General features: G+C 35.0%; 1 protein-coding gene across 5 annotated transcripts in view; it reads left to right on the forward strand.

The window, feature by feature from the left end:
• Nucleotides 1-26,572, forward strand: part of LOC125846589 (uncharacterized) — a 656,804-nt gene extending 630,232 nt beyond the window's left edge. For 2 of the 5 annotated variants that reach the window (XM_049526118.1, XM_049526119.1), the window contains exons 2-26: nucleotides 1,451-1,501; nucleotides 2,127-2,737; nucleotides 2,816-2,940; nucleotides 3,042-3,136; nucleotides 3,246-3,470; nucleotides 4,028-4,115; nucleotides 8,708-8,759; nucleotides 11,192-11,257; nucleotides 12,636-12,790; nucleotides 13,207-13,277; nucleotides 13,371-13,565; nucleotides 13,647-13,685; nucleotides 14,104-14,211; nucleotides 19,087-19,176; nucleotides 19,342-19,417; nucleotides 20,512-20,608; nucleotides 20,697-20,766; nucleotides 21,361-21,537; nucleotides 21,630-21,752; nucleotides 23,612-23,695; nucleotides 24,515-24,699; nucleotides 24,909-25,047; nucleotides 25,143-25,202; nucleotides 25,788-25,871; nucleotides 26,163-26,572. In XM_049526118.1, coding sequence (XP_049382075.1) covers nucleotides 2,154-2,737; nucleotides 2,816-2,940; nucleotides 3,042-3,136; nucleotides 3,246-3,470; nucleotides 4,028-4,115; nucleotides 8,708-8,759; nucleotides 11,192-11,257; nucleotides 12,636-12,790; nucleotides 13,207-13,277; nucleotides 13,371-13,565; nucleotides 13,647-13,685; nucleotides 14,104-14,211; nucleotides 19,087-19,176; nucleotides 19,342-19,417; nucleotides 20,512-20,608; nucleotides 20,697-20,766; nucleotides 21,361-21,537; nucleotides 21,630-21,752; nucleotides 23,612-23,695; nucleotides 24,515-24,699; nucleotides 24,909-25,047; nucleotides 25,143-25,202; nucleotides 25,788-25,871; nucleotides 26,163-26,270 — 3,096 coding nt within the window. In that variant the 5' untranslated portion in view covers nucleotides 1,451-1,501; nucleotides 2,127-2,153 and the 3' untranslated portion in view covers nucleotides 26,271-26,572. Of the gene's footprint in view, nucleotides 1-1,394; nucleotides 1,544-2,126; nucleotides 2,738-2,815; nucleotides 2,941-3,041; nucleotides 3,137-3,245; nucleotides 3,471-4,027; nucleotides 4,116-8,707; nucleotides 8,760-11,191; nucleotides 11,258-12,635; nucleotides 12,791-13,206; nucleotides 13,278-13,370; nucleotides 13,566-13,646; nucleotides 13,686-14,103; nucleotides 14,212-19,086; nucleotides 19,177-19,341; nucleotides 19,418-20,511; nucleotides 20,609-20,696; nucleotides 20,767-21,360; nucleotides 21,538-21,629; nucleotides 21,753-23,611; nucleotides 23,696-24,514; nucleotides 24,700-24,908; nucleotides 25,048-25,142; nucleotides 25,203-25,787; nucleotides 25,872-26,162 lie in introns of those variants that run through there. The other 3 variants (XM_049526117.1, XM_049526120.1, XM_049526122.1) reach the window with 3 other exon arrangements.

A 26,572-nucleotide genomic window follows, 5' to 3' on the forward strand; every position in this document is an offset into this window, starting at 1 on the left:
AATCAAAAAAAAAAAGTTTTCATCTTTTTAAAATCGAATTGAATAAATAAGAAAGAAATATTATAAAATTAAGGGGGAAAATCAATTAATTAGATTTTATTAAAAGAATATTCACGACTTCTAAATTTCTTCATTCAATTAACTTTAATTAATTTATTTTATATAATATTTTTTGTAACTCGATTTCAAATTTAGTAATAATTCATTAGTTTTTAAAAGAGTTTCGAGTTAGTACATGGAAAGAGCAATATAATAAAGAAGAATAAAAGACAAAAATATCAAAAATATGTCTAATGAATTTAAATAAAGATAAATTGAGAAAAAAAAAAGCACAGAGAGAAAAATAATGATAACAAAAATAACAAAATTTTACATTGAATCTATAAACAATGTGGCATTTCATTGAGTTGGGATTTGAGCTCAAAACCTGAGCCCATTCATCCTTCCTAAAGCAATGAAATGGAGTTGAGATTTGAGCCTAAAACCAGATCCCATTCAACCTTTCAAAGCAAAATAACAAGTGGAAAAATGTTGCATGCAAAAATCGAACTCAAATCATTTCGGTAAAAAATGAACCACTTAGTCACTGAGCCATGTTTTCTTTTGTTTTAAGGAGGTTCATTTTAATATATGTAATATTGTAATCATAGAATCAGAAAATGACCTTATATATAAAGTGTACTTTTTCGACGAGGGGGTTCAGGTGAATTCCCTGAGCTCGATGTGGGTCCGCCCCTGAGTAGGATGAACAAACGAACAAGAGGAAGACGAAGAAGCAAGATGCGGGGGAGGGGGGGGGGGGGAGCTGCAAAAAGGACTTTTTTTCCCCTTTTGGGTTCCCTCCCCTTTTAGTTAAAATTAAGATTTTACCGTTTTAGTAAAACCCTTTAAATCTTCTTTTAATAAAATGGACCAAAGTATCAACTTAAAAAACTGAGGGCAACTCCCACACATCCCTTATAAATCATTAATCCTTAATTACATAGGTATGAGTTATGACCTACAATCAACTAAAATAACTTGAGTCACTACAATCTAATTTTCAAAACCTTTTTGTAAGTTGGTGATATTGAATTTTTGACACTATTTGTTTGTCACATGAACAAAACTTAAGTTTAATAAGTTTTATCCCATGAATAATAACACCTTTAAGTTTTATTATAAAATCAAGACTATCTTCTTTTAAAGCTCATTAAGCTTTGTACATAATTTTTTTCGTCCCTTAATAAATAAGCCTAGGTGTCTTTAAATCAAAATAAATTTAAAACACTTCTCTAATGTTTAAATAAAATAAAATAAAATGCTTTAAAAAATTTATTTTTAAATACAAAATATAAAATTAATTCCTAAATTGTCACTTTTTAACTTGTAAAAACTTAGGCTTTGGGTTAATAAGAGGCTCTAAACGTGCGGATGCTTGTTTTTATAGAGTTTTGGTGTTTCTCAACACATCGGAGCAGTCACAGTTGCTCCTTCCTAGGTTACCTCTTAAGCATAAACGGTAATCTCTCTCCTTCTGTCACCTTCCCCTTTTCAAGCAAGGGTCATCCCTATTTCTCTTTACCTCACCTACAAACTACTTTTTCTCTCCCATGGCCACTGCTTTCTGAGTTTACATTATTATCAAGATTATACCCCCAAAAAAAAAAACAAAAAAAAAAGGTCTGTTCTTTGTTTCAGTCGCTTTGTTTTGCATTCTAAATATCTTACAACAGTTTGCAAAGAGACATTAATGAAAAAGATTGAATTTTTATGTTAAAGAATGAATCTTTTTGATTGATTTTGTTGGTTTCTTGGATCCCCCCATTTCCTCAACAATAATAGATAACTGAAATTGCTTTATTGTATTGTGTTTGGGAATCACTCTTCTTGTGAGTCTTATTTGCCTATTTCATGTTGTGGGTCGACATTCTTTTTCTTGCTGCTGCTCTCCTGTGTCCATGTATTAGGAATTTGATTACTTTTACTTGTTTATTTCATATAATAAGAAAATTAGCAAGGTTCAGAAAAGAAGATTTATGATTTCTTTTGTAGATATAAGCAGTATGAAGCTATTTTCATAGCATGTTTGCATTTTGATTTTAGATAATTGTGGACTAATCCTGTAAACATTTGCTTTATATTAGGTATTATTATACCTTTAATAAGTTGCAATGTATGTGAGGAGAATAAGAAGCAACAACCAAAGATGGAATCTTGTATTTCAGCGTTTTAACCATTATGTTAGTTCTGGCTACAGAACTTACTCCCCTACACAATCTTCAATCGTTACACAGATACCTTTAGACTGCAACTCTCTAGGCAGCGTGATAGGAAGAGCTTTGTTAGATACATCCAAGTCAATACAGACTGCTTCTCAACGGGAGAATATAAGGTTGTTGAGGAGTTCACCTGCTAGTTGGAGGTGGACATATTTAAGGTATTTTAGCTCTAAAGGTGATGGTAGGGATGCAAGTGAGGATAAACATGTACACACGAGAGATGGTGCGAGCTCTGATAAGGGAACAGTTCGGAAGGAAAAAAGTGGTCAAGATGTGAGACATTGTGATGCACATACTCAGCTTGGTGAGCAAGAGCAGAAGGAGTGGCTCCGGAATGAAAAGCTGTCTATAGAGAGTAAGAAGAAAGAATCACCTTTCCTGAGTAGACGAGAAAGATTTAAAAATGAATTCTTACGGAGGGTTGTTCCATGGGAGAAAATAGCTCTATCATGGGATACATTTCCTTATTATATCCAGTGAGTTCCTGACTTTCAGATCTATTTTCTTTTGCTGCAAGTTGCAATTTGGATTAATTTTTGTCAACAACCTTGCAGTGAACATACAAAAAATGTTTTAATGGAGTGTGTTGCTTCCCATTTAACGCATAAGAAGGTTACTGTGGCTTATGGTGGCCGCTTGAGTTCTTCAAGTGGGAGAATCATGCTTCAGAGTATACCAGGTAGAGTTTTCTAGACTGGTATGAGATGCCCGCCTGTAATACAATGTACCTTTTTATTATTGCTTGCAAAGTAAAACATTGAATTCTTGATGATGTTGCAGGGACTGAGCTTTATCGAGAAAGACTAGTTCGAACCCTTGCTCGAGATTTAGAAGTACCATTACTGGTGCTTGATAGCAGCATTCTAGCTCCATATGTAAGCTATTTATATATTTTTTTTGTTTTTGTATCCTTCTAACTAAACTAATTCTACTTACAACAATATGCTTTTATTCAAATATATTCCTAAATTTACTTATGCACAGGACTTTGGTGAAGATTGCTCATCTGAAAGCGAATCAGATGTAGAATCAGGTGAAGAGTGTACTTCTGATTCTGAAATAGAAGATGCAAATGATGCAAGTAACGAGGAAGAATGGACAAGCAGCGCTGAGACAAAGTCAGAAGCTAGTGAGGAAGACGTTGATGTTGAGGCATCAGTGGAAGCCTTAGAAAAACTTATTCCATTCAACCTTGAAGACTTTGAGAAGGTAAAATCTGAAAGATTCCAAAATTATATCTAGCAAGAAGACACAGAATTTCGGAAATGGGTGAAAATAATGCAGTCAACATCTTTGGTAAAAAGAAAAAGAATCTCTGTTTAACATGTGTTAGCTGTAAACAATTTGAAATGTGGTACTTTGTTGCTGTAAACTGTGTAATGGGCACAAACATATGAAATATGAGAACTTGGTAATTCAGTTGGTTGAGGAGTAGGAATATTAGGCCAAAATGTATAAATAAGATGATCCATGAAAAGGGAATATGATATATTTCCTTGAATACTCTTCGATAGAGTCACCAATAGGTGGGAGTTCGGACTAGGTTAGAGAATTGGATTTAAATTGTAATATCTTCTTTTCTCTGTTTCCAATGAATATCTTGTAACTTTTTTTGAGAGTCATATGTAATATTCTCTGGTTGAGATTACATCCATGTTTTTAGATTGTTACCAATTTCTACAATATGTCGGTAATTAGAGATCCATGAGTATGGATGTTCAATGGATTTCTCATGGTTTTGATTTTAAACATTGCATGGATTGCAGAGAGTTTCCGGAGAACTTGAGAGTTCCTCAGAATCAACCCCGGATGCTGTTGATCAATCAGAGAAAGCTCAACGTCCCTTCAAAAAAGGTATAAAGTGCTATGTTGCTGAAGAATTCCTCATAGGCTGTGCTAACATGTTTTTTTGTTTAGCTTATCGGTTTCATGAAACCGACCTCTTACAATATTTCAATTCTCTTTGACCTCACATTAAGCTTTGCTTGCAAAAATTCATTGCTTATTCTATTAGTATATTCATTATGTTTCTTAAACAACACCTATGAGAATTGGTCAAGTGGATCTAGAATGGTTCATATCTATCCTGGTCTATCATGGTAGATTCTAGAATATTGTGATCAAAAGATTTGTATATACTTGTGGCATAAAAAAGTCTTGATTCATTCTTTTTCTTTCATAACGAGGTCTCGCATCCAACTTGCATGCACTTTGACTATTCCACCTCGTATCTGCTACCTCTCAGCAGTAGCAGTACATGGATTGGGTAACTCTGCCTACCACTGCTTAGATAAATGAAAAAAAACACCTAGCTTTTTTGTTTCCGGTGGGATTTGAACCTTGGTCTTTAATATTTTCACTCACTTCATTGAGTGCCATGCCACACCGTTGGGTGCAAATTTTTTTTAATCATCTTCTCTTGTCAGTTTTCAAGGAATGACCGAGTAAGTTCATCTTCCAGCCATTTCATCCCATTGCCCAAATTATCAGTTTAAAAGGCGATGCCTTGTTGCCTTTTATTGGTGAGGCGTGGCGAGTTCAGAAAGGCGAATGGCGACGCGGCGAGGCCAGGCGACAAGGCGTCGCCTTTTTATTTGTTTTTTAAAAAGATCTAATTTAATAATTAAAAGGCAATATTAGGGTTTATTTGGTGTTTTTGCAAACCTAGGACTTCTTCTCTATCAAGGTAGGGGTAAGGTTTGCGTACACTCAATCCTCCCTAGACCCTACTTGTGGGACTATATCGAGTATGTTGTTGTTGGTTGATCAGAGATTCCAATTCTTGTAATGGTGGGGTGGATGTCGGTATCCGGTGGGATAGGCAGTTTGCAAAAGCTGGTTAAGATACCTCTACCGTGTTTATATATGTTAGAAGGGAAGTGAATTAATTAGTTCCTTTAGATGGGTAAATAGAAAAATAGTATTGATTAGGATGGAAAGAACAAACCTCGTCACTAGAGAGGTAATAAATTGCTTGATTTGATTAGTTTGGTTCTAGAAGTGATGTTGCCTTATCAATTTTGTTTTGTAATTTGGGTTGTTAAGTCCAATCCATCTAATGTAACAATAGGCCTCCCATTTGAATATTACAATATAATAATATATCTCCCATTTTAACAGAAGAAAAGGTAAGATCACCCAAATAAACAATGAATATGTGGTGGTACTTTTTGGACATGCAACAATCTTGATTTTGAGAGGTATGTGAGGCGGGAGAGCATTCTCTTGAGTCTAGCTAGGAAACTTAATCATGAAGAAATGTGGGGATGATTTGGACGAATAACTTTACTTACCAGATTTCTCTCACTAAAAAACACTCCTCATCCTCCACTTGCTCTCTTCTTGTTCTTCTTTCCTTGAAACACCTTAAGACTCTCCGGCCTCATTTGTTTTCATTAAGGTTAGATGTCTGAATCTGAATACACATCTAAATATTAAGATGTGCATTAAGAATTAAAGGTCTAAAACTGAATACACATTTGAATATTAAAATGCTACATTAAGATTTGAATACTAATAGTTAAGAGTTAAAGACTGTTTGTTTTCTCAACATCTGAATGTATAAAATTATGTCTCTGTTTAAAATAATAAATATAAAATTCAAATGAAATACTAAATTGATCTAATATTGTATGAAAAAATATTTTTAAATTTTTATATGGCAGTTGTGGTGGTGATGACAAATGATAGTGATTGTGTGTGTCGATTTCAGATGGATGTTGGCTGATGATGGTGGTTGTAGATAGTATCTTATGGTATAGTGTTTGACAGGAGTGATTAATCGGGGCTGTTGGTGGCGGCTGATAATTAGTAGTGGAATGATAGTAAATGGCGATGGTGAATGGTGATGATGGTTAGCGATACATAATATTGACTAATGATTGTAATTATCGATAGTAATTAGTGGATGTAATAATGGTCGGTGATAATGATTGCAAATGATGTCTAATGGGGATGATAATTGATTTTGGTGATTGGCGGTAAAATTGGTTGTGGTTGGGCTGAGGATGGTAGGTGGTGGTGATTACGATTGTAGTAGTTGTGGGTGGTGGGTGAAAATAGTTGGATTAGCGGTGAACTGTCATCTTTGTAGAAATTTTTAAATAGACATCTTAATGATATCAAGACTTTGTTGTAGATCATTCATACCTATTTAGACTCATTAAGTGGTTATAAAATAAGAAAAACAAACACGCCTAAAGATTAAGATCCGAATGATTAAGCTTCAGACCTTGTAAACAAACAAACTTAATGACTAAGATCTGAATGATTATGATTGAGACTTTCATTAAGTGCAAACAAATGAGGCCTCAAACTTCCCTCTCTGCTACTTCCCAAGAGGAGGGTGGTTCAACCCTTTTCATATGACCATTAGCTCGGAAACACCTCTTCTTGACCCTAAGCTAATCACATTCTGTGGTAGTTTTCAACCTTCTTTCTTTCTTTGCATATCAGCCTGAGCTACCGTGCTATTTCCATGATGGAGGGAATCAGAATTTAATGGAGGCTTCAGATTTTTTGACATTACTTGATGGAATGAATGGGTGGAGAGAAGCCTTAACATGATGGGAAGATCAACCATGAGTATGAAGATCATGAGATGGATCTGCACTATACTTAAAGAAGCATCCAAAGAAGAGAAAACTATAATCAGGAGGTGGAATAATAAGGAGAAACTTTCAGAGTTTTTCTGCACAAGGAAAGCAAATGAGCATGGTAGAGATATGAGCATTCTCTCGCTATATGCTTTGGAAAGATCAGTTAGTATTATCCCTGAATCAGCCTAAATGCAGGGTGGAAAAGGGTGGAAAGAGATAGCATTTAAGATAGATAGGTTCTTTCAATGCTCCAATCTTAAGATGCCGGCAGAATCCAAGATCAATTAAGTAAGACCTCTCTTGTGCTAAAGTAGCTGGTGAGAGTTAATGGCACTCAAATACCCTTCGAGACTCAACAGTTACCTCTTCCAAAGGAGACATTAGTAGCATGCTATCCCCTGGAGTAAAAGGAAGTGGCTTGTTCAAGAGGTGCATTGTTACATCATTTATTGAGGGAGAAACGGAGATCCCCTCACTGTCAGACATCATGAGATGGACCGCAATAACGTGGAAAGCAGTATTTGGGAGCAACATTTATGATATGGCTAACATGATGATTCTTTTCAAATAGAAATATGGCAAAACAAATCATTTTGGGAGTGGAAATGGAAGAAGACCGAAGTTAGTCTCCAATATTGGAACCCAGTTATTGGATGTGTACTAGCAATACAAAAATCCAACACCACTTGGATTCGAGCTTTGGGGGTGCCATTATAACTCTGGTCTCAACTTACCTTCAAAGAGATCAGGAATCTGTGAGGAGGCTGGGTTTCAACTGATGAAGAGACAGATTTGAAGAAACATTTGAAATGGGCAACAATCTAGATAATAGGGGATGGTTGCAATTGCCCTATAATGAGGTTTTTATTGAAAAAGACGGGATTAAATTCGTCATATTCCCATTTGGGTGGAAAAAAGTGTTCGATTTCAGGAGCGCACCAGAGATGGAGGGCAACAGTGAAAGATCCAAAAGTCTAAAGCACCCTTTGGACCTCCATGTCACTCTCACTCTTGTACCTTCTAAAACTTTGTTATTAGTAGTAGCAAGCGATCAGTAGTTTGTGGTAGTGATAGTTATTAGTTATGTTGGTTCTGGATATATTCATGTTAATTGCCCCCTTTCCATTAACAGGATAATTGCACTTTTAGTCCTTCCGTTATTGATAAGTTCTGAATTTGGTCCTTGCAATATTTGGCTAAATACATTTAACATTCAATTAACTAAGTTGTGTAATTTTGGCCTCTTTATAGGAAATATGTTATGTTACTATTTCTAGAATTATCTTTTCCTCAAATGTGGAGTAGCAATACAAATTTGACATACCACATCGTTAAGCAAATGGTTTAGCACACTTCATCAAAAAGTAGAGGGTTTAGCACTTGATAATTCGTTATGTTTCTGAAGATTCACATTAATAGGGATCAAAAGTGCACATATCAACTGCGAGCTATTGCATAGGAGCGGGGGTTTTACCCTGTGCGCAACCAAAGGGTAGCGGCTGCGGGTTTCCCTTGTCATCAAAAAAAAAAAAAGAAAAAAAGTGCACATATCAATTCGTTATGTGTTTGACCAGAAATCACAAGGACGAAAATCACAATTTGTCAATATTTTAGGCCTTTAGGAACTGAAAGCACAAATTTCCAATAGTAACTCAATTGGAAGATGATTGATGATCATTAAAGAATCATTTGGGAGCTTCAGTGCAATATATTTGAGTTTGACACTTGAAATAGCAAAACGATATTCAATTTGGATAACTGCAAAATTTACCATCTTTTGAGGAGTATTTGTTTTTACTTTGTCATGGTAGTTTCCATTGTTGTATTTACATTTTAATTTACATACAGGAGATCGAGTTAAATATACTGGACCTTCTGGTGTTGTGAAAGCCGATAACAGGTTAGTTTCTTACGTGGCACATCTCTCAAGTATTTCGCTATTTGTTTTCTTTGACATCTTAAACAATCAAATCTTGCTGCTTCAAGAGTTGTAACTTTTTGCCAGTTAGCTGGTTTATTAGAGTGGATTAATCTTCCTTCCCAATTTTCTTAGCCAGTTCATCTATATTTTCATGATTCCTATTGCATTAACTTGTGCTTTATTATTTTCCTTCAACGTTTCTTACAGGCTTACAGGCCTTTATGAATTAAACCATTTTCAAGAGAGATAATGCAGAAGTGCCTGTAATACCTCCATTGGGTAGTTAGGAATTGTTGCATAACCGATTAGGCTTTGAGCTCTCTGCTTCTGTGAACTTATTAAGCTTTTAAAGGAGCAACCAATAACCCAATAAGCTGACTTGGCTGGTAGGTGAACTCCGAGTGCAAAAAGTAGCATTAGAGCGAGTTCTGTGTGTATTCACTGTACATTATCATAAATAAAATTAAGAATTTATTGTCATGTCTTATCTTAGACCAGTACATTGATAATTAAACCTTGAGAACATATAGTTTTGTAGGAAGAATCTGAATTCCCTGTCTTCTGAATTTTTTTATAAGACTACTAAACAATCATTCGAATTTATTGTCATGTCGTATCTTAGACCAGGACATTGATAATTAAACCTTGAGAACATATAGTTTTGTAGGAAGAATCTGAATTCCCTGTCTTCTGAATTTTGTATAAGACTACTAAACTATCATTCTTTTTGTAAGACTACTAGTTCTCTAGTACTAAACTAAGCGGGCTTAATCTTTTGGTCAAGCATTGATTGAACTCAAAACAAGTTCTTGATAAGCTACTCGGATCATTATAAAATATATTTCCTGGCTTCTACTTGAGCTACTCTGACCATTATAAAGATATATTTCCTGGCTTATACTTGGAAGTTGACCCACACTGCCCCATCAGATCTTGGCTGTGCCTGACTAGGGGAATGTAACAAGCGTTGCTCACATGTGCAACATTGTAGTAATTCTTAAGAACTCCCTTGATTCTTGAATACACCACCACAATGGGCTTTTTTGATGTAAGAGTAAGAGAGGTAGAATCTGCTTTTAAGTTTTACCAAATCAGAAAAATTGACCAACCTATGATCTATGTATTGGCTATTTTTGTTGGTTAACCTCCTGATCCAGAAGACTGCTATGTTGTTCGGCTGAAGGGTACCTTTGTTAAAAAAAATCCATGTAGTCATATAGAAAGAGGTAAAGCGTAGTGATTTGTACTATTGGAGAAGTTTCGGTTGCTGACGGGAAATAGCAGATGGGTGCAAGCAAGTGTAGTAATTCACAAGGCTTTCCACAAATTAATATTTGGCTGTAGAAGGATCAAATTGTGCCAATCCTTGCTTTTCTTTCTGTTACTTTGAAAGTAGCTGCTTCAGTTTCTTCCACTTGAATTATCAATGTACCTTTTTATTTCTCATCAAAGAATGATTCACCCAAAAGATAATGAAGAACATGAGGAGGAAATTCCCTCAATGCAGAACAAGGAAAGTAAAGTAAAAGTGCTAAACAAAAAAATTGTGGAGATCTTTTTTAGGTCTCTAAACACTATCCTGAAACAATCCTTCTGCCTATTCATGGTTTCACCTTTAAACTACCATTTCCGAAACTGAGACGGAATGCAATCTTATATATATCTCATTTCACAGTGTTATATGTGGAGGAATCCATTGTTAATAAGATGATATCAGCTTTCTTTTCTTCCAATATGTGTTGTAGTGCTTAATAATGTCCTACATAAATTTGATTTGACAACAAATATACTGGGCAGTTCATTATTGATAACAGGAACAGATTATTTTGAAGTCAGTTCATTCTTGATCACAGGAGCAGATTATTTTGAAGTATCTGTCATACTTTGTGCTTCACACTTCAAATTCCCTGTATATACTAGTGACACTTGGGACACACATATTGGAATGGATAAATGTGGTGATTGTTTGGTGAACAGATATCATAGCAAGGCTAAAACAGTATAAAGTAGATTGTCGCATATTGATGGAAATTGTTGGAGTTGGGTAACATTAAATGTGATGTCTGAATTTCTTTGAATTTTATGGATTTGCTATTGTAGGAAACTGACAAGAGAGGAAAAAGGAAAGTGACAGATTTAGGAGGTGCATCATGTTTAAAGCTTACGAGTTAGAAAGCAGACTTTACTCATTTCATTTTCTTTACTGTACTTAAAACAATTTTGGGTGTCTTAACGCTTTATTTAAGAAATTGTTCTCAGAAAGTCATGCAGCTTTATTTTTGTCTTCCTGTCCATGCTTTGCTTGCGAATAGAGCTGAGAGTTTTTTCGTAGAGCGGAGGTCTTAGCATTAGCATAACCCATGTGAACTTTGGATTAAGCGGCATTTAGTAATTGTCTCCAATTCTCACAGGATTTTATTGGGGAAGATACCTACTTCTGGTGGTCCAACGAATGCTTACACTGTTATTCATGGAAGGTGGGTTGGTCAGTCGTCACAAGTGCTATAGAGAAAATTTTCTCCATTTGGTGCTTGGACGCATGATTGTATCTTTGACGTTCTTTCTCACTGGAAAGATACAATATATTTTTGATGGTGGTGGGGCTTTTTTGCTCATCATCCACCAGGATTCCTTCTGGCTTCTTTCGTAATGTTCTTTTGATGTTCATAGTGATATAGTGCAATGTTCTTGTGCTAGTGCAAGCCTTCGGTTTTATATCTAAGATATGAGAGAAGTATGAATGTTCTGCAATTGGTCTAGGTATCTGCAGTGACTTAAGTTTTGTTACTGCTTTTAATCATTGTTGTCGCCATCATTGTCAATGTCCTGATCATTTTTGTTATTTGATTGTTATTCTCAATGTTATGGCCAATATCAATGTACCTGGCTCTTTAAAGAGGTTTAAGGCTCTTTAAATTAATTTTGAACCATCTATGTAGTAGTCTATGTTGCGCGGACTCTTCATTTTTGCGGCCGAACCCGTCTCGACGCGACACTGGTGCGGGGTGCGTGTCGGATTCGGTCAATTCGATCCGGATACTTTGACCAAAGCCAAGAAAAAAATTTGGGGAAGAAGAGATCAATTTCAATGCCGGCGAAAATTGATGACGACGAAGTTGTCACAAGGTCTGGCTGCTCCATGGAAAAGAATAATGAAGAGGCAAAGCTTACAAGAATAGAGAGAGAGCAGGCAGATCTATTTTCTTGTACAAGAACATAGAGGAGGCGAAGGGCTCCATGGGAAAGAACAAATAATTCAAAGATTTTTTCTTGAAAAAGAAGAGAGATTTTTTTCTTGGAAAGGAAAAAAGCAGGCTAGGGTTTCTTGGGAGAAGAAAGGGCAGCACACAGAACTTTAATGAATTGTACTACTGTCTAATTTAAGTTAGACTATATATATATATATATATAAATGATTATTTCTTTTTTATAATAAATAAAAGGAATTATAATTTTTAAAAAATTAATTAGTAACAAGTAATTGATTTATACTTTTAAATTTGTATATCTATAATTGATATGCTTTTAAGTATAGCGTTTTACAAGATATTTAATATTATTATTATTATTATTATTGTATTTTATAATATTGAATAATTTTAGCTGAATCCCCACACCTGTATCCATACTCGGATTCGCACCCCCGAATCTTAAAATTTAAATTTTGCCGAATCCGACTCTCGGATTCGCATCCGTCTCGGATACCCGCACCCGAGTCCGAGCAACTTAGGTAGTAGTTAATGTGTTTTACAAATACATCTGCCTTAAAGTTATTCAAGTAAAGAGTTGCTTAAATGTCATGTTTAACAGAGGCATGCATGCATGTAAGTTGTTACATCCGATATGCTTTTGCAGGTCCATGTCCAGTGGTCAACGTGGTGAGATATATGAGGTGAATGGTGATCAGGTTGCTGTAATTTTTGGTGTTAGCGAAAAGCAAACCATGGAAGAAGAGAAAGACGAGAAACCCAAAGCACAGGATGTGAAACCATCAATATACTGGATTCCTGGTATGTATTATTCATTTGGATTTGTATTATTCATCTGGATTTCAGTAAAATTGGTGATAAAGTCATATTCTTACTCAACTAAAAAAGAAGATATTTGGTTTTGGTATAACTTGTCAGCTGCTAATTGTGACTTCACATTGGATGATCTAAAAATTTTCTGTCTTAATAGACGACAGACAATTGGCATATTAATATTGGTGGAGATGACTTTTATTTGACCTGTCAATTTTTTTTTTCTTTTGCGGATAGGCTATTCAACATGAAATTTATTTGTCATAAAGAGAATATATATTTTCAATTTCCCAGTTTCAACACTTAGTCTGTAGATCGAGTAGGTACAGTGGTATTTTTTTATATCTGAACATATATGCGTAATTAAAAAAAATATTTTTTTTTACCGTCTACTCTGCTTGCAGCCAACGAGATTGAGCATGATCTTGATGCTCAGGCTGAAGACTGCTACATTGCCATGGAGGTGCTATGTGAGGTATGGTGCTTTAATTGATCAGTAGTCTTTATGTTCTTTTACCACACTGATTTCAAATTCGAGTTTTTTTTGAGACCATTCTATTTTGTTCAGGTTTTGAAGTCTGCACAGCCTATTATTGTGTACTTTCCAGATTCTTCATTATGGCTGTCTAGAGCTGTTTCCAAGGCAAATAGAAAAGAATTTGTGCACAAGGTGCAAGAAATGTTTGACCAATTATCAGGACCTGTTGTCTTGATCTGTGGTCGAAACAAAGTTGAAACAGGGTCAAAAGAAAAAGAGAAATTTGTAAGTCCATAAATTGACCTGTCTTATTCCTAGACTCTTTTCAGTTATTTTGCGTTTTAACTTCTTTTTATCTGTCAACAGACCATGATTCTTCCCAATTTGGGCCGCCTTGCGAAGTTGGTAATCCTCGTGATCTTTAGTCAAATTATGTCTGTTTGAACTTTTTAAGGTCCTACTATTTGTTTTCTGTTGTGTGATGGGTTCATGACAAACCATTGTGGTATCTGAATAATGGCTTTAGCTGCTTATGAGTTGGGTATTGAATGATGACCTTCCTATAATAGATGATATTTCAGTGACTAAATGCTGAATTCAATTTTATTTATGTATTGGTGACTAGTCGGGTGTGCTGTAAAATCATATCCTAGTTTGTACTTGATATCTCATTTCAAGTGTGCACTGGCTTTATAGGAGGCGTCATCGATGGTTTCCTTGTAAATTGGGGTTTTGAATATTCACCTGAATTAGTTGCATTTTGTTGGTGTATTTTCCAAATATTTTATGCACTATTTTTTTTCTGCAATATTTTGTTTTTCAGCCTCTTTCTCTGAAACGACTAACGGAGGGATTAAGAGCAACAAAACGTTCTGTAGACGATGATATACATAAGCTCTTCTCTAACGTAATGAGTATTCATCCGCCAAAGGTTAGTTTTTTTTGTGCTTATTGTAGTACTTAGATTTTTATAGTAATTTGTGATGTATCGGCTGATGCTGTAGCTATGGGTGGCATGGTATGGTATTTGAAAGTTTTGATACTGCAATTTTGGTATTTGGTTTTAAAAAGTTATACCATTACCATACCAATTTAATTCGGTATGGTTTGGTAGATTGAAGTTCGGTCGGTATTCTACGGTATGGTAATTCGGTAACCATAGTTTGTTCAACTTCGACTAATATATATTCGTATAATAGAGTATTATGACTTCGGCAACTAAAATAGGTCTCAATTGTATCATACTAACACATTAAACATGTAGAAATATAAATAATATATTTATATAAAAGAGAACCCTAGGCCCGCCTACTTGGCGCCACCACAAGCTAGAATTTCCTTTTAAATTTATTTATTTCCAAAAATAGTCTTCCCCTTTCATGAAAAGATGTGACTTTTATGAAAAATTGCGACTATATTGAAGAGTTCCGACTATTATGAAGAGTTGCGACTTTTATGAAAAATTGTGACTCTTATGAAAGGTTGTGATCTTTCCGAAGGGTTGCAACTTTTTCAAAGAGTTGTGACATTTTCGATAAGGCACAATAAACATTTGTTCACACTATCCTTTGTTGTCTATAAATAGAGGGATTTCATCTCATTTTAAAACAACGAAAATTTTGAACTTCTTCTTCTTCTTCTGCACAATTAAATATTCGTGCGCTTTGCTCCTGTTGAGTGAACGAGTGGTTCACTGACACCATTGTTTTTGTATCAATACACTTGTGAATAGAATCATTCCATCCTGAGAGGATCTATTCCTTTAAACCTCGGGTACTAGAAGGGAATAATTTTCTTAAGGGGACACTGTGCATTCAGTGGGCTCAATTTTTTTCTTTCTGATTCATTCTATTTTTATAGATCCTAGTATATTTTTTTTACAGTCATTAATTTATGCTTATGATATTAATTGTTATTTTTGAGTACATGTTTTAACCTTTATTGTTTATGTTTCTGTAAAGTTATTGTGTATAAGTATTTGTTAGTACAAATAAAATTATTTATTTATTAGAAAATTTAATATCTCATGTTGATGTTTATTTAATTTTCAAAATATATCAAATAGTAACACTTCTTGGAGGCAAAATGATAAATTATAAAATCAAATTAAAGATGATTAATTGAAGGATAAATGATAAGATGTTATAATTATCATTTTCCTTTACATTATTAATGTTCTTACTACGTAATCTTGTATGTAAGACAATATAGTATTTTAGTTTTAATGACTTATAGGTTTTAAGTATTATTTTATAAATTTTGTGATATCAAATTCCCGCGTGAAGCGCGGGTAATTTTACTAGTTCAAAATAAAGTCCAAACAACTCCTTTTGTTAATCAATTACATTTCAATCAAAATAGAGTAGTCAAAGTTTCAACTTCTGAACATTTAGTTTATATTAATATTAAGTTGCATATTTGTTTGTAAATATATATGTTATTTATGTAACTATATACTTCGGTATGATATTCAGTATTTCGGTATTTTATCTTTAAATACCAAATACCGTACCAAATACCAAAAAAAATAAATATACCATATACCACACCAAATACCAAAACCACAGTATTAAAAATTTCATTATGATATGGTAATTCGGTATATACCATACCATGTCCACCCCTAGCTGGCCAATAGGGGGAGGAGATGTGTTTAGAAACCACATCTGCCTTCTCCTATTTTGTACTCACTCTGTGCCTCTTAATCTTAGTAGAATTATAACCAAAGTCTTTTTGCAATGTCGCTAATTGATCCAATGATTTTGTTGTCTTTTTCTGTGTAATATGGAAGCAATGTTTTTACGCAATTCGTAAATTTCCCCAAATGTGATCCACATATCCAGGAGCCAAGTGCCTAACTATGTTTTTTTTAGACAAATAACAGTTGTAATCAATAAAAACTTAGCTTATTGCCAATTCTTAAACCCCTGCCTAGAACCCTATACAATTATACATTGCCAATTCAATGTACTAAGGGGTCTTTTGGTAGGGTCTATGAGAATAATGTAGAATATAGTGTATCATTAGTTATACTGAGATTTTTCTTATGTAGTGTTTATTTTGGTGTATTGAAAATAACATACTTCGCATAATTTTTTTAGAAATATTTGTTTACAAAAATACACTCCATAAATATGGTGGAGAACATGTGGAAAAGGTTTTGAGGGACAATTGTGTCTTTAACCATGCTAATGCATGCATTAGAACCCATTGCATTGCTAATGCATGCATTAGAACCCATTGCATTACTAATGCATAGAAATCCATGATATTAGTAATGCATACCTCAATACACAATAGAGTGTATTAGTAATGCAAGCATTAGTTATACATAGGCTGAAAAAGTATACCAAAACAAGGTATTAGTAATACACAAAGCAAATGCATGCATTATTTTCTCCAATACACTAAACGACCCCCAACTCTCCTACTCTCCCCCATAGGGATATTTATTTTTAGACTTGTTTCCAAGGCCAATTCTTCCTTTACAGGACCTCTTTGATTCATCTGCCAATACACTTGACTTTATTATGAAGGCCCCTTTTACTGTTTAGTTTCCACCTGAGTCTGTCTGTAAAATCGGTGCATCCACCAAAAGTTCCCAATATCTGAAGCAGTGTGTCGATACTCTCTACCTCGCAGTCATTAAGAGCTCTTCGAAAGATTAGATTCCACCCTTATTGACTCCACATTTGGTTGATCATGTCATGTTGTCTGACTATGTTTTTCTGTGTATAGGTTTCATTTTTACGCAAGCCAAAGGTATGCCAATATTTCAAATTATAAAAAGGTTCCCTAAGAGACATGTATATTGTCTTTGGTTGATGTTTAACAATAAGACAAAAGGGAAGACACTGAAACAGGATATATACCCCATACCTGGAGTCTGGAAAAGAATTCGCTTCTTAATTGTGTGAGATTTCCCATATTTAATTTCTTTCCTATACGTCCAGCTCAATAGCATACCCTTAACATCACCCATTCTATCTAGAAAATTCCAAACAACTCCACAATCTGTTGGCAAACAGTGCAAAAGCAAATGAATTATGTCCTCTAACTTCTGAGATGTTATGGGTTTGTGGTGTGTTACCAGAAACAGTGCTTATAATTTTTTCATAATTATGTATTGTTTTCCCATACTTCCAAGGAAACAGCTCACCGTTGCTAATTTACTTGTTCTTCATATTAATCAAAGATCTTCTTTTACTTTTGAAACTGTGTTTAAGCTTAATGAAGCATTAAGCCATGAAAGATGGAATGATTTAGTCACTTGAAGTTGGTTATTATGGCAATATTAATGATTTTTGGTTTGGGCATACATTTGCTTAAAGCCATTTCTATTCCAGTGAAATTGAGTTTTCTCTTTGAGGTATACATCTTTTGCATTGTTTTTAACTAAAACAAAATGGTGCGTGATATCAGTTCATTTTGTTCTTTTAATCAATCATGTTATTTTTGTAATATTTTTGGTGTTGGAGTTGGCATCGATTATCCCCAAGAATTTGATGGCTTAGATCTCAATCCTCAACCCCTTTCTCTTTCTCTTTCTCTTTCAATGATGGTGATTAAGTCTGGGAAATACCTCAAAATATATTATCTGTACCTGCTTGTTGCATGAAGATGCTACCCGCCTGATGGTTACTGGTAGGATTTTTTTCTGTACAAACGTCTGTTTGAAGTTGTACAGTTTAACTGAACTTGGTGGAACACTGAAAATGGAATAAAGATTTTCAATTTTTAACCAGGTCATTCGAATTAATAGAAGGTAAATATTGGATAACTATTATTATATCTGCCTGTGTCTTCCCTTCTAAAAATTCTTGTAGTCTGTATCGTATAAATCTAGCAAATAAAACTCCAATTGAGGAAGTGATCTTTCTTTTTTCTTCTCTTCTTTTAAGTATGTAGTGGAGAGAAACAATCAGTTGTAACACTAGAATTATGAAGTTACAAAATGATTAGGCATAGTTGAAATTTTAGGACCTTGCATTGATGAATGATTACCTTGCCCATCATGAAGTAGTTTCTGGAGTTTCTAGTCTTTAAACTATCCCCACATCTCCTGTATCTTTCAGTCACCTATGCAGACCCATGGCCAGCATGCATGCAGTGACTCTATAAATAGCACTTTTTTAGTTCTGAAAATGGTAAAATGATTAGGGATAGTTGACGTTTATGACCTTACATTGATGAGTGATTACCTAGCCCACCGTGAATTTATTTTTGGAATTGCTGTTCTTTAAACTATCCCTACTCCATCTCTATCTCTCGGTTGCTCGGTCTCTCATGCTGACCATGCGTGTGCTAGCATGCAGCGACTCAAAAATAACACTTTTTTAAGTAATGATCCGTGTATAGCTTTTTTTGTTTTTTTCTGAAAATGGCAAGATATGTGTGAGAGTGTGTGTGTCTGTGCATGTTTAGGTCAAGACTCATGTGATGTAGGGACTTTCCAACTGACCATGCCAGGAACTGTACCGTACTCCCTGTAGCTCTTCTTTCTTTAATCTTGCAAGGTGGATAGAGAAGAGAGAGATTGTGATTTTCACTTCCTTACTCTTAGTGTGATCGGAATACACACTAACACTTATTGCTTCAATACGCCTGACATGTGGGACACTAATAGGTTAAAACATATGAATTTCTTTGTCACAACACTTACATTTTTTGATGAAGATTGTCACAACACTTTCTTTTGTGCTGTTGTTCGTAGTTCTTTGAAGTTATTCCGTTCGTGCATTTATCTTCTTAAGCATTGTTTTCAGTTTGGTAGTTTCTCATCCTACTGTTGTTTTCCCGTTTGCAGGAGGAAGATCTTCTTAAGACATTTAATAAACAGATTGAAGAAGACAGGAGAATTGTAATAGCTCGTAGTAACCTAAATGAATTATACAAGGTATGGACAAAGATATGTGCTTTGGGATGTATTTTATTCTATTTAAGATCTTCTAGCAAATGGTTGGGTACCTCTATGTGTTCATTTAATCGCACTTTTAATTGTCTCTGTATTGTTGGTTCTTTTTGTCTGCTGGAGTTATCACATCTTTTATCTATATTTCAGGTTCTGGAAGAGCATGAACTTTCATGCATTGATTTGTTGCATGTAAATACTGATGATGTGATTCTGACCAAGCAGAGTAAGTGTTTGTGTGAAATCATGATATATTGTTCTTTAATTCTTTTGATTGAAAAAATCAGAAAAGATTGTTCCGCTCACTTGGTCATAGATATACTTATATTTGAATTCAACTTTTGTGCCTTTCTCCAGTTTTAGATAATATTGAGATTATATTGTAGTTTCTTTATGGTATCGCTAAAATAATACTCCCTCCATCTAGAAAAGAGTGACTGTCCAAAGCACTAGGTCAAACTATCTAAACTAAATAGAACTAGGATATTGATTCCTCTAATTTTGCAAATATGTTATAATCAGTATTAAGAACCACTGTGATGCAAAGTGACGCAAGCCATGTGCTTCAGAGAAGTGTGCGTTTCAAATGACGATGTGCAAAGTGATCCTGACGATAAGTGGTTTGCCTTTTGAATCTCAAATTTGAGGAGTTGGATTAATATGATATTGTATATTGAATTAATTTAAATTTGATCACGATAGTACTAAGGGCCTGTTTGGATGGACTTATAAAAAGTTACTTATAAGTCAAAAGTAGATGGTACCCTACTTTTAACTTTTGACTTATTTTAAAACTTTTTTGGTCTAAAAGTGGGTGCTTAACAGCACTTTTCAAACACCAAAACTAAAAAACTACTTGAAAGTCAAAAGTACCTAAAAGTATGTTAATCCAAACAGGCACTAAATCCATATACATTTGGTAGTTTTTAAATTCATGAATTCTATACTTCACTTCAAGTGAGTATGCACTTGAATTCTCTCTTTTCGCGCCAAGGCTCATTAATCCTGTCACGTTTTCTGCTTTTCGCTAGTAAAAACACTGTTAAGAGTACTGTAAAGCTCAATTTTTACAATTGAAGATATTTAACAAATGCTTGAATCAAAACAAAAAATATTTAAGAAATGACTGAAAACATTATCGTAAAAGAAAAAAGTGTGATTCCCCCAAATAGTAAGTGTCAAATGAAATGGGGCAGTCTAGGAAGGAACCTGCATCAAAATAAAGAACACTGTTAGGTTCTATGGAAAGTAGAGCTTAATTTCATAAATTTTAAAGGAAAGCTAAATTGCGTTAATCTTTGGTTTCTTTTACATCTTCAGAAGCTGAGAAAGTTATTGGCTGGGCCAAAAATCATTACTTGTACACATGTGTCCATCCATCTATTAAAGGGGATAGATTGTATCTGCCTCGCGAAAGGTAATTCTATTTTTACTTTTTTGTACGTGTACAACGTCTTTTGTTTTGCACAAACTTGAAGCTCATTTCTGCTGTTTATCATGCGAAGCGTTGAAACTGCAATTTTGAGGTTGAAGGAGCAAGAAACAATGTCAAAAAAGCCTTCTCAGAATCTTAAGGTATCATCCCCTAATTTATTGCTATAAAATAGGCATAATAGATTGGGACCCCGCTGAACTTGATGACTTTTGTTCAGTGCTCGCCTAAACTTCGCGTTGGCCTAATTACCCCTGAACACAAGACATTTCAGTATCCTCCCCTATACCAACTCAACCCATGGAAGTGTGACACACGCACTGCCACAATTTTTTGTCCTCGTGGCATTTTTTAGAATAAATTTTTTGTTCTTACCTTTTAAATCCACCAAATTATTTAGATCATCCTTTTCGGGCCAAATCTGTAAAAAACTTGGAACAGCGTTATCTTGTCTACAACTTCTTGGCTAATGATAATGATATTCTAATCAAGTTGTTTTTACATAATTGGCCAGAAAGAGAAGAAATCGAAGTTAGAACATCAGCGTGTATGGGGTTGAGACTATCAAATTGTCAATTTCAGGGGTAGTTGGGCCTAGATAAAGTTCGGGTGTGCACTAAATAAAAGTCAAATTTGGGGGGAGGAGGGGGGGGGGGGAGTCCTGATAAATTCTGCCTATAAAATTATATGTTCAGGGATCTTGGTTTTATTACCACGGATCACTTTCAAATTTGTAGAATCTTGCCAAGGATGAGTATGAGAACAACTTTGTGTCAGCAGTCGTTCCACAAGGTGAAATCGGAGTCAAATTTGATGATATCGGTGCTCTTGAAGAAGTAAAGAAGGCATTGAATGAACTTGTAATCCTACCAATGCGGAGACCAGAGCTTTTCTCCCGTGGAAATCTGTTGCGGGTATTTTATTCTTCATGCTAGAAATCCCTCTTAAAAAATAAAAATAGGACGTTTTAGGTACTGCTTAGTTATTTTATCTTTTTCTTAATCAGCCTTGCAAGGGGATTTTACTCTTTGGGCCTCCTGGAACTGGAAAAACTCTTGTTGCTAAGGCTCTTGCAACAGAAGCTGGGGCTAATTTCATCAGTATTACTGGTTCAACCCTTACATCAAAGGTGAGTTGAGAAAAGGACTTGTTTTTGTTTTCAAATCATTAGATCTTGCTGGGAAATCTCCTGTTAGGTACTGTCTTGTGATTTTTGTTATCAATTATCATCAGAAAATATTAAATTCTTATTTAGATTAGAGCATAACTAAGATGTGAACATATTTTTATACTAAAAAGAAAAGAAGTTTTTTCTCAAATATATATATAGCCCAACACAATACATTGCACCCATGTAGCCATATTTTCAGTTTACACCCACATAGCCAACTTTTTCCGCAATAATGTTTATACACCTAGTAAACAATATTGTGAGTAATATTGGAGAAAAATATTGTTGAATTGTGTATCTACAATATATTACACAGAGAACCTATTTATAGATGCTATTAATACAATCCTTTACCAAGTAGGATACTATTCCTATTCCTATTCTAAGTAGGATTGTATATACCTATTCCTATTCTAACACCCCCCTTAAGCTGGTGCATACAAATCATTTGTACCTAGCTTGTTACCGATGTAATTAATACGAGGAGCGGTAAAAGACTTGGTGAAGATATCGGTAAGTTGATTACTTGACTTCACAAATTTTGTAACAATATCTCTTGAGAGTATCTTTTCTTTGACAAAGTGACAATCAACAATGTTCTTAGTCCTTTCATGTAATACTGGATTTGATGCAATATGACGGACCACTTGATTATCACACACAAGTTCCATCTCACCGATTTCTCCAAATTTTAGTTCTCTTAGCAACTGTTTGATCCAAACTAGCTCACAAATTATTACATCTATTGTTCGATATTCTGCTTCTGCACTAGATCGAGCAACCACAATCTGTTTTTTACTCTCCTATGACACTAAATTACCTCCTACTAAAACACAATATACAGATGTAGAATGTCGATAAAAGGGTGATCCTGCCCAATCAATGTTTGTATATCCAGGGATATGTATTGCAGAACAATTGCCTTCGAATGACTATCACAAGGAAAGTCATAAACTGACTTACAACACTCACAGGAAAAGAGATGTCAGGTTTAGTCATTGTGAGATAATTCAAATTTCCAAATTCCAACTAGCCGTCTACCTTTCAGGATTACTGAGTGGCCCCCCTGTCTTGGAACGAGTTTGATAATCGAATCTGTATGAGTGTCAATGGGGCTACATCCCACCATTCGTCTCTTAAAGAATGTCTGAGGCATACTTGCGTTGAGAAATAATAAAACATGATCTAGACTGAGTAACCTCAATACCTGGAAAATATTTCAATCTGCTGAGGTCTAGTCTTGAAATGCTGAAAGAGATGTTGCTTCAAATTAGTAATATCATCTTGATCATTGCCGGTGATAATGATATCATCAACGTAAACAATCAAATAAATACACAGATTTCGTGCAGAATGCTGATAAAATAGAAAGTAATCAGCTCCACTATGAGTGATGCCAAACTGCTGAATTATTGTGCTTAACTTCCCAAACCAAGCTCGAGGAGACCGTGTCAGACCATAGAGAACATTGTTTCAAAATGTTTAGTGGTAACATTGTTTGTGGTTACAATTAGTTAGCAATTTTTAGGATATAAAGGTATATTGTGACTGGAACTCTGTTTTAAGCGTGATATATCAGAAAATTCTTGTTACCTATCAAAACAAAATGAAAAAATATTCATGTTGTCAACCTGGCCAACCCAAACTTGTTTGGGACTGAGGCATTTTTATTGTTCTCAATCTACCCCTTCCTCTCAAGGGTGTGTCTTGGGTCTCTTTTCGATGTTGCTTACGGTCATATTTTCTGAAAGCCTGATTGCTTCCTCTAAAATTTTATTGAACTACTTTTGTATTTTACCTAATTTCTCCTTTTGCAGTGGTTTGGAGATGCTGAAAAGCTTACCAAGGCACTCTTCTCATTTGCCAGTAAGCTGGCTCCTGTAATAATTTTTGTTGATGAGGTAAAACTCCTATTTCATGTGATGCCACTTTTTCTCATTATGCTTAAACATCATTTTCATAAACAGGATGTTCATCTCATCTTCTTGACAGAATCCTAGTGTGCTTGATCCTGATTTGTTCTCTGTGTCAGCATTAAGTTACTAATGTATTTTGAACTCTTAAGAATTGTACGCTGACTGCCTCTAATTATGGGAACAATGGACTCACATTTGATTATTTATAGTTCAAAAACTACATGAGGGTCTAATGGTGAACATTTCTTATGTGAAACCAGTTGTATCAATATAACCATTACTTGGTCAGCTTTGCTGTTGATCATTCTATAAAGCAACTGTCTAAAACTTTCAGTGCTGGTTCAACCATTGTACAGCTCAGACCAAAATGGTTTGGCACAAACTGCTCAGTTCACCTGTGACGACAGAAATCCAGAAACCGCTTCTGCTGGTTTGGCACACTGTTACCCCTTAAAATTAAGATTCTTTCTCTGTTAGGTCTGGATCTCTTATGCCAGAGTTACTTTATTTCAGTCAAAATCAAAGCTTCTACTAGAGGTTTTGCAGCAGAAAGCATGACTGGCTTTGTGCTTGGATTTGATGAAACATTCCTGATCATATGAACACTCTTTAAATGCAAGATATAAGTAATCTAAACAATGCAAGTACATGGTGAAATTTTTTAATCTTTGCATAGCATTAATGCTCGGCTGAAGCACGTAGTCGGCATGTTTTTTCCTCTCTTAAAACTGGATCATACTTCTCAACATAAGATGTTTTAGGTGTGTTTTCTTCATCTGTTATTGTTGTGTTGGATCAAAACAGGTTGATAGCTTACTTGGTGCTCGTGGTGGTTCATTTGAGCACGAGGCAACTAGAAGGATGCGGAATGAGTTTATGGCTGCATGGGATGGTTTGAGATCAAAGGAGAACCAGAAGATCCTTATACTTGGTGCAACAAATCGTCCCTTTGATCTTGATGATGCTGTTATTCGCCGTTTACCTAGGAGGTATCTTTTTGTTATAATTACAAATGGTAACTCAAACTTCCTAGCCATAAATTCATATTGCTTCCTCATTAATCTGGTGCTTTACTAATACCAGATGCATCTAGTATGGATTTCTTTCCAAGAATGGACTCATGTCAAATTTGAACAGGATAAAACCATAGATAGGCTTTAGACGTAAAGCTGCTGATAATTATGGGGTTGTATTTCAGGATATATGTGGACCTACCAGATGCAGCAAATCGCTTAAAGATACTAAAGATAATTCTTGCTCGGGAAAATTTGGAGTCGGAATTCCCCTATGAGAATCTTGCAAATGCAACTGATGGTTATTCTGGCAGTGATTTGAAGGTAATAGATTATCATGTCAAACTATTATATGCTGGCATATTTTTAATTTGTGTCTTGTTCATTACCAAATTTTTTTGCTCTGGCATCATCTACAGAATCTGTGCATTGCGGCAGCTTATAGACCTGTTCAAGAGATACTAGAAGAAGAGAAGGAGGTAAGTCCAATCTGTAATTGGTGATAATATCTAGCACTTTTTCAAGGGCTGTTTATTCTGTCATGGAAATGAGCCCATATTAGGATAGCCATGTATGAGTTTTATGATGCTGCATGAAAGCTACTGTAGTTATTGTTGGTCTTAAATTTGGTGTTAATTGTTTCATCCTCTTCGAACCTTCAACTTTGATCTCTCATAGTGGTGTCGGAAAGTTCTCTCCAAATCTTTGCCTGTATAACAGTGAGTATTCTGCTCAACTTTGGCAATTAAATCATGTTATGTGTTGAACACTGTTATGTCCTTTTTCCAAACCACGTATTTTAGGAGCCTACTCCTGCAGTGCATTGTTCACATCCTGCATGGACCTGAATAAATAATGGATGATTAAGTTTGGGCCAGCGTATTTTAGGTGGCCATTCCACATGGCCTTATTATTCTCCTTTATATGTGTTTGTTCTTGTCAAAAAAATTATTTTTCTAAATGAAACTTTTCCTCGGAGATATATTATGCCATTTACTTTTTTAACCAATGATGAAAAATTGTTGTCATGCTTCTTCTAATACCTTCCCTATTTCTTTTCTCAGCCTGAATCACTGGGAAGTAGAAAAGATGGAATTCCAGTGTTAAGACCTCTCACTGTAGACGATTTCATTCAGTCAAAAGCGAAGGTAAATGATCTTAACTGGGAATTCTAACTGAAGGGCCTGAAATTAAATTTGTAAAGCTAGATTTCAATACGTTCCTCAATAAAGTAGGAGGAAGTGTCTATATTTTGTGCAAAGTGCTATTAACAGATATGGCTCATATAACATTGTGCAAGCATTGTATCTACTGATCTTATACATTACCTCTCTGTTCCCATCACGGATTTTAACAGTTGGTTGTTAGCACAGCGATAAGTTCATGAAGGTGTGTGTCCTTAAGGTTTTCTAAAACTGTTTCATGTTCACAATACTCAGGTGGGGCCATCAGTCGCATATGATGCCGCAAGCATGAATGAGCTGAGAAAATGGAATGATCAATACGGCGAAGGTGGAAGTAGGAGAAAGTCTCCATTTGGCTTTTGAGTCCAATATTAACAGGCGAAGGAGGTAGTAAGCGAGTCCACCATTTGGCTTGCGACTCTAAATTAACAGAGTACGTTGTCGTTAGAATTGTTTTTTTAGGTAGAAACATGAATGTATAATTTTTTTTGGAAGGTTTATATTTTTTCTTTACCCCAAATGTTCCAATGAGTGGCTTAACTTGTTAAGGTTTGTTAAGTAATCAAGTAACAAAGCAGGCAGAGATAGGTTTAGGAACAGAGCTATAGAAGAAACAGGCTTTAGAATGCCAATGTGTACTAATATAAAGTTCAATTTTGTAGTTC

This window comes from Solanum stenotomum, chromosome 12, assembly GCF_019186545.1.
Source record: "Solanum stenotomum isolate F172 chromosome 12, ASM1918654v1, whole genome shotgun sequence".
Classification (NCBI taxonomy): Eukaryota; Viridiplantae; Streptophyta; class Magnoliopsida; order Solanales; family Solanaceae; genus Solanum; species Solanum stenotomum.